Source organism: Mus musculus, chromosome 1 (genome assembly GCF_000001635.26).
Source record: "Mus musculus strain C57BL/6J chromosome 1, GRCm38.p6 C57BL/6J".
Classification (NCBI taxonomy): Eukaryota; Metazoa; Chordata; class Mammalia; order Rodentia; family Muridae; genus Mus; species Mus musculus.
The window spans coordinates 129,771,899-129,786,064 of record NC_000067.6 but is presented as its reverse complement, the minus strand read 5'-3'; the positions used below and the strand labels follow the sequence as shown (position 1 = coordinate 129,786,064).

The window sequence follows — 14,166 nt, the reverse complement described above, 5'->3', positions numbered from 1 at the left end:
ACAGATGCAGGTACTCACAGTCAACCATTGAACTGAACCTGGGGAACCCAATGCAAGAGATATGGAAGGACTGTAGGCCTCCTTTCTAGTTTGCTAGGACTACTTTGGCAGTTTTTGTACAGTTGGTATATGTCTATATTTATCATGGGGATGCTAAGTTCTAATCTATCCTTTATCTTGACTAGATATGCTAGTTAGTGAGAATATCAAGGGACAATAGTAGATCACAGAGGCTAACAAGCACCTTGTCTGGGAGCTCCAAGGCAAGCAGCCATACAGAATAAGGGAACCTAGGAGAAAAAGGATGGTTATTTCTAGCAGAAGGCTCAGGGCAGGCTATGTGGAAAAGAATTCACAGCCTGACGTTATTTGGGTAGGGTACAGCCTGACTTTATTTGGGTAGGGTACAGCCTGACTTTATTTGGGTAGGGTACACCCTGACTTTATTTGGGTAGGGTACAGCCTGACTTTATTTGGGTAGGGTACAGCCTGACTTTATTTGGGTAGGGTACAGCCTGACTTTATTTGGGTAGGGTACAGCCTGACTTTATTTGGGTAGGGTACAGCCTGACTTTATTTGGGTAGGGTAGTGGCAAAAAAGACATTCTAAGCAGAGAGGGAGCTTGGTATTTTCCATTACATTACTATTGACTTTCAAAGAACACCTCCCCAACTCAAGACTTTTATTGTCCCTAAGGAAACTGTGTTCTCTATCATTCAGGGACATGGGTATGTTTACCTCGGTATGACATGCCTACTCCTTAGTCCTGAAGCCTATAGGTTCAATGTCTGGAAATCAAATGTTTATGGCTATGTAAGCACTTACAGTCTTAGGATTCCAAGTGTTTTTGATGCATCTTAGCTTTGCAAACTGGGGCTCTATGTCTACGTTTCTATTTACTTATACAGTAAATGAAGTAATAACAGCGTTCCCACATAAGGTTGAGAAAGGAATTAAATAGGTTAATGAAAACATTTAAATCTATTTTCATAGCCTTTTGAAATACACATTATTAATTATAATCAGGTAAGGTGATAGATATGTTAACTAGTGTATTGAAGCATTCTACCATATAGACATTTATCAAAATGTCATGCTCTACCCCATGAATATATGAAAAATACAATTTTAAAGAAAATAAAAAAAGAATTAAATAATCTTGCTCACATCAATAAATTATAGCTTTTATGAACTCGATAAGCAACAGTGGGATGATGCAAAGCCCCACAATTCCTAGGAGTTAAATATTTAGTTTTCCATCCTCAACTGTAAGACACTGGGCAAGTACTTGGACTCTGAGTTGACACGTATCACTTTGGGGCTTTTGTGTCCACCACTGCTCTCTGGAGGAGAATGTTTCTTTACATACAGAGTGAAGAGTAACAAAAGACTTTCTTTTGTCACTGAGCATCCTGACAGCTATGGGACAGCATATGAAAGCAATGTGTGGAACCTCCATGGGAACTAAGTTTGACTCCCAGAACATTTATAAAAATGCCAAGTGCTTCTGGTGTCCACTTGCAAGCCTAGTACCAAGGAGAAGGCGAGAGACTCTCCAGGGCTTGCTGGCCAGTCAGCCTAACTTACATAGAGAGCTCCAAGTTAGGGAGAGACCTTGTTTCAGAAACACAAAATGGATTGGATCTAAGAATCCTGGATTGGTCTCCACACACATATACACACATCTGTACTCAAATGCATGCCTGTATCACACCCCAACCTCCCCCCCCCCCACACACACACATTTTAACCAGAGAAGGAGCAGGCTTGTGTTTTTTGTTACATTACTCTTAACTTCCAAAGAGCACCTCCCAAGTTTAAGGCTTCTATTGTCCCTAAAGAAATTGTACTCTCTATCATTCAGGGACATGGGTATGTTTACCTCATTGCAGGATACATCTACAGTGCTGAAGCCTACAGGCTACACATACACATACACACACACACACACACACACACACACACACACACACCACACACACAGAGAAATAGAGAGAGAGAGAGAGATAGAGAGAGAGAAAGAGAGAGAGAGAATATTGAGTAATCTATAATGGTGTATCATCTACTTCTCAAGTACCAGGACTCAAATTCTTGATCTAGGAATAGACAAACAAGATGAGCTAAGTGACTAAAGATGACTCTAGCACCAAAGATGCCTGCTTTGCATGACCTAGAACACACTGAGAAACCTAGTACAGTTTCTCGTCTTCTGAATCTGGGTCTCTCATCTGCTAATAAAGCTTATATTTACTTCTTGGGACTAGTAAAAGAGGAAAGGAAGAATTTGGCTGATGAAACAAGCCTCTGAATGTTCATAATTACATAAGAGTCTTTATTTTAGGAAGAAAAGCAAGAAAGGGGGCGATAGAAAGGAGTCTAGAATAGGAGTGAGGGCTTCTTTTTGAAGTGCTTCCTGGGTGAACACTAACTCTGTAGAATAGACAATTCTGAGCCATGAGCAAGAGGTCTTATTCTAAGCCCCACTTCTGCTTATTCAGACAAAATGGTCAGGAGAGTCTGAGAGAATGCATACACACACACACACACACACACACACACACACACACACACACACACACACATGAATGATACATACATGAATACATATATACATATGTACATATACATAAACATGAAAACACATATACATGTATACACAGATGTGTACATTATACACATATTGTATTTGATGTGTTAAATTTTCATAGACAGGAAGAGATGTCATAATTTCAGAAAAATCTCATAGCAAAAAAACAGTTTAAGCAAAATTTAACTTGGAAAATTTCATTCACTAGCTAGCACTCAGTATGAGTTGGGAGATTTCCATGCAAGACCTCCATGGTTTGGCAGGAGGTTGACTAAGAATTGGAATTTCCACAAGCTCAAGTGTTTGTCATCCCTCCCACTAAATTATAAGGGATATTTATTGAGCACTAAGACCATACAGTCTTCTATTGGCTATAAATTACACACTAAAGAGAGAATCTTACACCTAGTGGCAGCCATGGAGACCATGGCACTCTGTATATCAGGGTTGAGTTGAGAGACAAACAAGAGCTACACATCTCAATTGATTTCTTAAGGGGAAGAAAAACCCAAAACTCTGTGGAAGAGAAAATATTATTCAGATTTCACAAGGGTAATAACTTGGCTGTGGGTTTTGTTTATTAAGAAAAACAGTTGCCTTCAACATTATATTGATGCCAGTGTTCTGGATTCAAGATCTTGGTTACTCAAGCACATCAGACCCATAATTATTTGGGAGTAAATTATTATTTTATTATCCACTGCTCAAATGGATAAAGGCTTGAATGGTTCTGTAGAGAGAAGGAAAGAGGAGGGAAGATAGCGGGCCTCAAATGGAAAGTTTATGCCTGTATGCTTTGAGTAGGGGGAATGTCAAATTCATGGCTAGAAAAATCTTAACTTTAGTCATTCAAAATGACCCACCTTAACCAATCTAGATTTGACAAACAATCTGTGGAAACAAAATTTCAAGACAGAGGATGATTAAATAAATGACCTAAAATTCATCAATATGTTCATCTCTTAATTACTGAGAGCCCACTGTGTTGGTCTTGTCATCACTGTGACAAAACCTGACACAACAATTTAGAAGGGGAAGGATTTATTTTGGATCACAAGTTTGGAGGATTCTGTTTCTGCTGAGTTTTGCTATTTTAGGACTCACTGGGGCAAGCATCACAGCAGGGAAAGACGGGAAGAACAAAGTTGTTCAAGAGATACCCCAGACCAAGAAAACACTCAGTGACAAGTCTCACAGTTTTTACTATCTCCCAAAATAGCCATACCCACAATGGGTCAAGCTTTCAAAAGATGAAGCTTCATGAAAAGGACAGTTAATCTACAAATCATAACACCTATCACAAAACAGCCATTGGAGAATTGAAAACTCTTGTTCTCTGCTGTTTGTCTGTCTATGGAAAATAGAGGCACAGAAACAAATGTCATAATCTCAGCATAGAAAAGATTTAAGGGTATCCTGGTAACAAAAGTATCTGACTTTCAGGAAGCTTTATTGTGATTGTCATGATCATCGTCATTGTGTAATAATAATAACCATAATATATATTCATGAGCCTGGCATGTTTCTATATGTCTCAGCCCCCTTATGCCACTTTTATGAAATAGGCACTAGGTTTTTTTCACCTTAAAGAGGAAATTGAAATACAGCAGGTTTCAAGTAACTTGTAATTTCAGGTCAAATTTAAAGCAGGAAGTTTAATACCAGAATTCATGATAGTATCATTGAATCTTTGAATATGTATATTAATCAGAGCAGCTATGGAAGTCAGGAGGCCAGAGGGGGCGATTCAGTAGAAGGGCAATGGGACACAGTTGGTGTGAAGGCAGAATAGAGAATGATGGAGCAGGAGGAATGGTGGAGTGGGTGGGTGTGAAAGAACAGGTAGGGAAGAAAACATGGGGAGAAGCATTGAATCCTAAAGAACTTTGGAAAAGTTGTATGAGAACCTACTGCTGTAAAAGGTCCCTAAAATACATATGTTCACACATACAGAAAGAGTTTGAACTCACTTATATTAAAATGAAGGAAATCTTCCCCTAGACAACATAGGCTCAAAGGCCAGTGATAGAAGTAGCCTCTCTCAGTATAGATTATTGTTACTGTTCTTTGTTGCATCCTAGAACATGATGCTAAGATCCAATTGCTGGAGATATCACCTACTAAGTCATATAGTATGGAGAAATCAACCTGGTACCAGCCTGGCACCTTCAGATCTACTAGTTATTCAGCTTCCATGTGTATGTGGGCTTTCTATTATTTTTGTTGTTATTCAAGACCAGCCTTAGTCCATAATGATCTGATAGGATGCATGGGATTTTTTCAATCTTCTTGTATCTGTTGAGGCCTGTTTTGTGACCAATTATATGGTAAATTTTGGAGAAGGTACAGTGAGGTGCTGAGAAGATGGTAATATTCTTTTATTTTAGGATAAAAATAGTCTATAGATATCTGTTGAATCCATTTGGTTCATAACTTCTGTTAGTCTCACCGTGTCTCTGTTTTGTTTCTGTTTCCATGATCTGTCCACTGATGAGAGTGGGGTGTTGAAGTTTGTTTGATTGTTTTTGTTTTGTTGTTGCTGTTATTATTGTTGTTGTTTTTAAGCCACTGCCTTTGAATCTGCACACTCAAGACTTAGCTCCCATGGCTGACACAGGAGAGAATGGAAACCATCAAATGAAGTTTCCTGCTGACTCTCAGCACAGCTTGCAGCTGCAGGCCTTCCTGTTACCATGGCTCTGCCATCCAGCTCACTCCTGGAGATGAAAGCAGGAGGCTCTCCCTTGGCCTTTAATTAGGAGATTGAAAAATAATTAATTACTAACGTCAAGGTTTCCTGGAAGTTATAGATGATATGCTTTGTGTATGCTTCACTACATTCTCCAGACTAATAACTTTATCTCCTCTATATCCTTCTTTTCCATAAAGTGGTCTATACATCTGGGAAATATTTCAATTAGTGCATTCAGGAGAGGAGATGAAATTAGGAAGTTTAGACAAAGCCAGACTGCCTCATGGTGTGATTACTGTTTTGTGCGGTCATGGGGTATTTTGTATTAATTATTAATACAGGACACTTAACATTTTATTAAGTTATAAATGTCTGTGTCTAAAATTTCATATACTAATTAAATGTTGAAAATACAAAATAAGTCCCACACAAGGCAGCCTGATAGAAATCTTGTAGGAAAGGTTTCATTGACTTTAAAGAAAACAATGCCAGGTATGGTAACTCTTGTCTAGTATATATATATATATATATATATATATATATATATATATATATAGTATTCCAGAGCTGAGGCAGGAGAATTTCCATGAAGTACAATCATAATGACAACATTGTCTTATTGTATTGATTATTGCAACAGGGAATTAGCAATGTTCTCTTCTGGGAGACTTAAAAAAGAATGTGAAGATACTTTGTAAAATATTAAGCTCTGAATGAGTGATTCTTATTCATACCACCTGGAAGAATTTGCTATGGGGAGTTTCCATGCTGTAATTGACTCTTTAACCTGAGGAGATTCACCCCAAGGTGGCCTGAGGTGATCCTCAGACAGGAGCTCACTGAGGAAATTCCACAGGGGTGAAAAAGACTGCAAGAAGTTGTCATTAGTGAGCCAATATCAGGTCCTTTCTGGCAGGCATTTGTTTTGGAGGCTGAAGAAAGAATAAAGAATATAGCCAGGGAAGTGACAGTAAAAGCTTCTTAAGCATTCGATTAATTTATAACAGGGGCTTAAAAATTAGAGAGGCCACAACAGGGCTGAGCCCCGATAGAACTTTGATTTGTGTAGGAAGGATATGGGGTAATTATTAATGCTTTAAGGGCAGGCTTAGATAAGGAAGATGGAGAAAAGAAATCTGTTTGGCTACGAGCCAGAGATTGTTCATGGCTTGAAAATACCTTTTAGACTAAGGGATTTAGCTCGTAATCCCAACCAGGACAAAAATAAACCCTGACACAGCTCACTCATTGCTAAGATACAAATCACTGCTAATGTTCAAGGCTTCAGAACCACTGTGCTTTTCTGGAGGGTTTAGAATGGATTAGATTGGAAATTCAACATAATCTAGTGATTTCTCAGTGATACCACATATATATTAAACCAGACTGTCTGATAATCAAATCCAGGAACTGACTTTTTCTTACAGATTCTCCAGTAATTCCATCACAAAGTCAAGTTTGAGGAATACAGACACCTTGTCGCTATCCTTCAACTTTGATGGTCCAACCTAGAGCCATAATTGCATGTGTCCTGAAGTCAGGAGTTACTCCAATCTGCCCTCCTCCCGGGATGTGCCTGAGTAGGGGCAAACTCTACTCAACCCCACTGCCACCCCACTTGACCTGCTGGTCTGGACCAAATCCATGAACTCACTTTTTACTTTGAAGGTGACATTTCCTTACCAAGAAATTGTTAATTCCACTCTACTGAGAATTTTGCACCCAGTGTATAGGAAACAGTTGGGGGCTGAGGCAGAAGCAACTCAGAGACACAATCCAGGTCTGAATTAGAATCTGCATTTAGCAAGATACTTGGGGGATTTGTCTTCAGTTTCAGGTGTGAAATGTATTACTCTGAAGTTCCATTCCCCCAACACACTCCTTGAAGGATGACAGTCTCAAGGACAGAAAATCTACCACTTGGACTCAAATTCACTTGAGCATCTCTTTACAGTGTCAACCTCCCATAGGATAGGTACCGACAGTCCTGGTCACCTATCTAATGTCTACTGTGTGTGAGGAGGTGATCTAAGCTTATTTCCTTATCGTGAGTGGAATTGCTAAATTCATTTTACAAGAGAAGAAACTGAGGCAGAAGAGACTAATACTTGACTGTGACAGCAGAGGGTGTTCAAGGACTTTCAGACCAGGTGTTAGAATACAGGTGAGGGGTCAATCACCTTTAAATTTCAAAACAATTGCAAATATCTAGCACCTTTCCACAGCAACTGGACCCAAATTCTTATACATAAATCCACTGACCTGCATTTCACTATGCAACAGCATTTGAGAACAACAAGCTTAAAAAGACCATTTCTCTACAAACAACAACTGCAAAACAAAACAAAACAAAACAAAACAAAAAACCCAACAATGCCCATTTCTTAGTGTCCTCTAATTTACCCACACTTATTTAATATCATGTTCTACGTATTGGGCTAAACACAAGAGTAAAAAGAAAGCTGGAAGTAATCTAAAACCTGAATCTTTATCCTTTTAGGGCCCTGGCTGCAATACTGTGAAAGGACTTATCAAGACTTGAAGAGTTGGAGGCAAAAAGATGTCATCGAGGCTTAGAAATTATAATCACAGTAATGCCTAGTATTTAAACAAAGTATTGAATCTCTGGAAATTGGAGTAAAATTTAAAGTTGCCCCAAGAATGTTCATATTACAACCTGTGGTAATTGAACCTCCAGCCACAGTTAGAAAAGGACTCTTGAAAATCAAGGCAAATTTTATTGCATGTAGACTACATATAGAAGCATTAGGTGAAGTGACTCCTGTTCACCAGGGTTCACTGGCTCAACTAAAATAACATGGCTTGCAAAGTGACAGCTCCCTTAGATGATCCCACAACATTCTGTATTTCTAATAAATCTTCAAGTTAGTTTTCTCAAAGTTGCCTTTAACATGGATCAGAATGGATGCTTCTGTCCCACTGTCTTTCCTGGCTATTCCAAACCCTCTTTTTCTGATTCATCCACTTTAGATCCTCATTCCAGAAAATAAATGGTGGAGTGTTCCTGGAAGAGATTATCATTTTTCTTCTCCCAAAGATCAGATATATAATCCTCTACTTTCCTTCTTATTTAATATATTTATTCCCGATTCTGCCCTTAAGCGGAGCTATTATATTAACTCTGTGGTAATGTTCAAAAGGTGAGCAGCACAGATGTAAAACTCCATATGTAGGTGCCTTCTCTATGGTATAAGCCATTGATGGCAGCAGCCAACAACTTGAGAGTATATGTGAGAAGGTCTTCAGGAGCTGACATGACCCCTTTGCCCATCAAATCTATGGTGATGGTGGCCCTACCTTATCACCTTAATGAAATGTTGCTGTAGATGAGGCAAAGAGGGAGGAAACCCAGACAAATATGACTGTGACTTTGTAGGGGAAAGAAAGTGCTCGGTGTCATACAAGTTTTCTATGCACAACTGAACAGTTCCTCTTTCCGGGGAGCTGGTCCAGCAGTAGAGGAAGTCGAGTGCCGTGTGTCAAGTATCACCATCATGACGATGAGTGGTTAGGAGATAACCTATCTTCTCAGGGCACCATGGCTAGTGCTTTTACTGTTCCTGCATTTGTTCTCATTTCCTTCTCTTACTGTGGTGGGAACAAAGTCTCAGGGACCAGAACTCAGGGTGTAAAACTACTGTAAAAGAAGAGGTTGTTAACTCTGAACTTCAAACTGAGACCAAACTTCAGACTATGATACTGCCCATCAGGAAACTGAGCTAAGTCTGAGGAAAAGACTTATTCTGATGTGTTCAACAGAGACTTGGATCTTCATCATCCTAAAGTACCTAAATCACCACTAGAAAACAACAACAACAAAAAAGAAATACAAATCTTATATTTCTAATGTCTGTGCTTGTTCAAGGGTTATTGGCACATTTGCTCCCATTTTTCTACACAGTTATGCTAATTACCAGCTTAAACACTGTGATTAAGCTCTATGTCATTAAGTATGTGGATTTGAGTCAAGTACACATAGCAGCTCTGGGGTGGTAATGACGCTTCAGTAGAAATCCCATAGGAATGAATGTTTAAACTAAGAGAGTGATAAGGACAGTCAATATGTTGCGACTATTTGAAGGTCTCAAGATAACAGGTCAGTAGGTCAAGTGTATTCTTAGAATGTGTACCAGTAAAATCATGACATAGATATCTGAATATATTTTTTTCCATGTCCTGAAGCTAGAACTTCATATGCAGGACTTTATTTATACTCTTTCACTTACTTTATTGTCAAGCTAATGCATACGTGAATGAGAAAGATGCTCACACTGCAAAATCTCCCACATATTATATAGTGAGAGATGAATCAAATGGTTAGAGAAGAAAGCAAGATAAGAACAGCCAGCACCTACCTGGCTGGCAGGGCCGTGGGCATGGTGTCCACTCACTGAAAGCAGTCACAAGGCAGTCTTTCTTGCATGGGAGGAAACAAGGTCTTACAGTTTCTGGCCGTGTAGACTCTGGACATCTGTCAAAACAAAGAGACTCTGTCAACATATTTAGGAATAGAAATGGGTTGACTTAGAACTGTAGGATTTCATGCAAAAAAAATATGTATCTTTTATAGATAATGGAAGAAAGACTCAAGGAAGTGCTGCCCCTTACATAGGAGGTCATGGCCAGAGGCAGAGCTCAAGTCAACTCCAATTCACTTGATTCAGACACCAGTGTATTTTTCAATATAGCAAGGAAAAGCAAAAAATGTCAATTGTCAAACCATCAGGGTCAGTTCAAATGATATTTGATATCTTTCAAATAAACAAGTAAAAAACATTTTTTTTAGTATTTTTCAGTAAGAAACATTTTTTAGGGTAAGATATGAAATTATTGATATGCTACAAAAAAAGAGATGAAGATGTAGAGCAAGGTATGGATACATGAGAAGGAAAAGCCATTAAAGTTCCCATAAAAATGTCGAGCTTCTCTGATAATTAAACATTTGGAATATTTAAGTAGTTCCTATATTTTCCATAGAACATGGAGGTGGAAGAGCCACATGACACTGCAAACCACAGATAACAAATATTCATGGTAGCTATCACTAAGTATAGAAAGATGTGAGAGCTGTTATTCCACTAAAAATTAAGTTAATGTGTACACTGGGAGTGGAATTATATAGTCAATTACTTGGAAGAAATAAAGTTCTGATAAACAATTTTTTTTCTTTGATTGCTTTCATGTTTCTGAATATTGAGAGTTGAAAGGCACATTTGTCTTCTAAAACAACAAGGGAGATAGAGTGGCACTTTACCATGAAGATGTGAAATTTCCATCTATAAAGTTCACGCAAAGTCTAAACGTGTTATGTAGTTTAAAGGAATGATGTTAGTGTCAGAACCATGTGTCGCTAAGTGCTTTGCCTGTGCTCTCACACTTATTTCTGACATCAGTTCAGAGGAATGCTCAACTGAAGGGCTTCAATAATAAAGAGTAAAGCCAAAACTACCTCGAGAACAAGCACTTGAGAAAAATATCATTGTAGGAAAAATATCACATATCAGGTCTAACAATTAATAGACTTTCAATAGAAAAAACAAACAGAAACAAAAACAAAAGAGATACGATTTTTAGGGAGATAATGGACCAGAACTTCATAATATCACAGGATGATAATTCAGAATAAAAATTCTCTAGGAGCAACAAATGACCAACATGCAAACACCAAGATACTTCAAGTTTAAAGACTTGTGTTAGGAACTAATTATGTTAGGGAAAAAAGGAAGGGAAAAAAAAGATGTCATCTAAGGAGAAAGAGAATGCTGCTGACATTGGACCTTACTTGATAGAACTAAACATGAAAAACGATTTTCACAATTTAAAAACTTTAGAAGCAGTGCAGAGAACAGAAGAGGCAGTCTTGTTCAGAGATGGTGTGCTCTAAACTATTGGTCCAGGTAGGTAGGAGAAAGATGCAGTTATGGTAAAGTCTGGGCATCAAAAACAAGAGGCAGGAGCCTGAGGTTCTTATGAACTGAATCAAGGGGTTCTGAGAGTCTAAATGAAATAGCAAAGAAGGATGCTATGTGTGATGGCCAGTATTCATGGTTAACTTAATGAGATCAAGAATCACTATCAAAACAAATCTTTAGCCATGCTTAGGAGGGAAACGCTAGATTACATTAATTGACATAGAAGACTGACCCTGACTGTAGGCAGCAATCTTCCATGGACTGGTAGTTCCAACTGAATAAAAACGAGGATATGAGTTGAAGCACCAGCTTCTAGCTCTCTGCTTTCTGATGGTGGGGATGATATGGTCAGTGTTCTCCAGCTCTGGGCCCATGCCTTCCCTACCACAGTGGACGTTGCAGCTTCGAGCTATAACTCCAAATAATCCTACTGACCTTACATTGTTTTTGAAGCATTTTGTCCCAGCAATGAGACGAATTACAAATATACTTTAGATGGCCAGTTTATGCTTCCCACATGTAGAAACCCTATCCTTCAAAGTGATAGTACTTGAAGGTATGGTCTTTAGGATGTGAGTAGTTTATATGAATGAAGTCCTCACAAGAGGACTAGCCTCCTGACATGAGAAGTCTGGCTCCCTATCCCTAGTCATTGCCATGTGAAGATACAGCAAGAAGTCAATCAAAAATTAGGAAGAATCCCCTTATTCTATCCTGACAAGACTGTTAGCTTGAGACACCTACTATCCAAGACTATGAAAAATATGGCCTTCCGCTCGACTCGAGCCCCGGGCTACCTTGCCAGCAGAGTCTTGCCCAACACCCGCAAGGGCCCACACGGGACTCCCCACGGGATCCTAAGACCTCTGGTGAGTGGAACACAGAGCCTGCCCCAATCCAATCTCGCGGAAGCTGAGACTGCGGTACATAGGGAAGCAGGCTACCCGGGCTTGATCTGGGGCACAAACCCCTTCCACTCCACTTGAGCCCCGGGCTACCTTGCCAGCGGAGTTGCCTGACACCCGCAAGGGCCCACACAGGATTCCACACGAGATCCTAAGACCTCTAGTGAGTGGAACACAACTTCTGCCAGGAGTCTGGTTCGAACACCAGCTATCTGGGTACCTGCCCTGCAAGAAGAGAGCTTGCCTGCAGAGAATACTCTGCCCACTGAAACTAAGGAGAGTGCTACCCTCCAGGTCTGCTTATAGAGGCTAACAGAGTCACCTGAAGAACAAGCTCTTAACAGTGACAACTAAAACAGCTAGCTTCAGAGATTACCAGATGACGAAAGGCAAATGTAAGAATCCTACTAACAGAAATCAAGACCACTCACCATCATCAGAACGCAGCACTCCCACCCCACCTAGTCCTGGGCACCCCAACACAACCGAAAATCTAGACCCAGATTTAAAAACATTTCTCATGATGATGATAGAGGACATCAAGAAGGACTTTCATAAGTCACTTAAAGAATTACAGGAGAGCACTGCTAAAGAGTTACAGGCCCTTAAAGAAAAGCACTAAAACACAGCCAAACAGGTAGAAATCATTAAAGAAAAACAGGAAAACACATCCAAACAGGTGATGGAAATGAACAAAACCATACTAGAACTAAAAGGGGAAGTAGACACAATAAAGAAAACCCAAAGCGAGGCAACGCTGGAGATAGAAACCCTAGGAAAGAGATCTGGAACCATAGATGCGAGCATCAGCAACAGAATACAAGAAATGGAAGAGAGAATCTCAGGTGCAGAAGATTCCATAGAGAACATCGACACAACAATCAAAGAAAATACAAAATGCAAAAGGATCCTAACTCAAAACATCCAGGTAATCCAGGACACAATGAGAAGACCAAACCTACGGATAATAGAAATTGATGAGAATGAAGATTTTCAACTTAAAGGGCCAGCTAATATCTTCAACAAAATAATAGAAGAAAACTTCCCAAACATAAAAAAAGAGATGCCCATGATCATACAAGAAGCGTACAGAACTCCAAATAGACTGGACCAGAAAAGAAATTCCTCCCGACACATAATAATCAGAACAACAAATGCACTAAATAAAGATAGAATATTAAAAGCAGTAAGGGAGAAAGGTCAAGTAACATATAAAGGAAGGCCTATCAGAATTACACCAGACTTTTCACCAGAGACTATGAAAGCCAGAAGAGCCTGGACAGATGTTATACAGACACTAAGAGAACACAAATGCCAGCCCAGGCTACTATACCCGGCCAAACTCTCAATTACCATAGATGGAGAAACCAAAGTATTCCACGACAAAAACAAATTCACACAATATCTTTCCACGAATCCAGCCCTTCAAAGGATAATAACAGAAAAGAAGCAATACAAGGACGGAAATCACGCCCTAGAACAACCAAGAAAGTAATCATTCAACAAACCAAAAAGAAGACAGCCTCAAGAACAGAATGCCAACTCTAACAACAAAAATAAAAGGAAGCAACAATTACTTTTCCTTAATATCTCTTAATATTAATGGACTCAATTCCCCAATAAAAAGACATAGACTAACAGACTGGCTACACAAACAGGACCCAACATTCTGCTGCTTACAGGAAACCCATCTCAGGGGAAAAGACAGACACTACCTCAGAGTGAAAGGCTGGAAAACAATTTTCCAAGCAAATGGACTGAAGAAACAAGCTGGAGTAGCCATTTTAATATCGGATAAAATCGACTTCCAACCCAAAGTTATCAAAAAAGACAAGGAGGGACACTTCATACTCATCAAAGGTAAAATCCTCCAAGAGGAACTCTCAATTCTGAATATCTACGCACCAAATGCAAGGGCAGCCACATTCATTAGAGACACTTTAGTAAAGCTCAAAGCATACATTGCACCCTACACAATAATAGTGGGAGACTTCAACACACCACTTTCTTCAAAGGACAGATTGTGGAAACAGAAACTAAACAGGGAC

At 39.3% G+C, this 14,166-nt stretch overlaps 1 protein-coding gene across 4 annotated transcripts in view; it reads right to left on the bottom strand.

Annotated features, from left to right (window-relative positions):
* The window catches only part of Thsd7b (thrombospondin, type I, domain containing 7B), a 946,089-nt gene that overhangs the window by 433,214 nt on the left and 498,709 nt on the right, over positions 1-14,166 (bottom strand). For all 4 annotated transcript variants that reach the window (XM_011247964.2, XM_011247966.3, NM_172485.3 and 1 more), the window contains exon 10: positions 9,657-9,772. In XM_011247964.2, the coding sequence (XP_011246266.1) occupies positions 9,657-9,772 (116 nt within the window). The remainder of the gene's footprint in view (positions 1-9,656; positions 9,773-14,166) is intronic.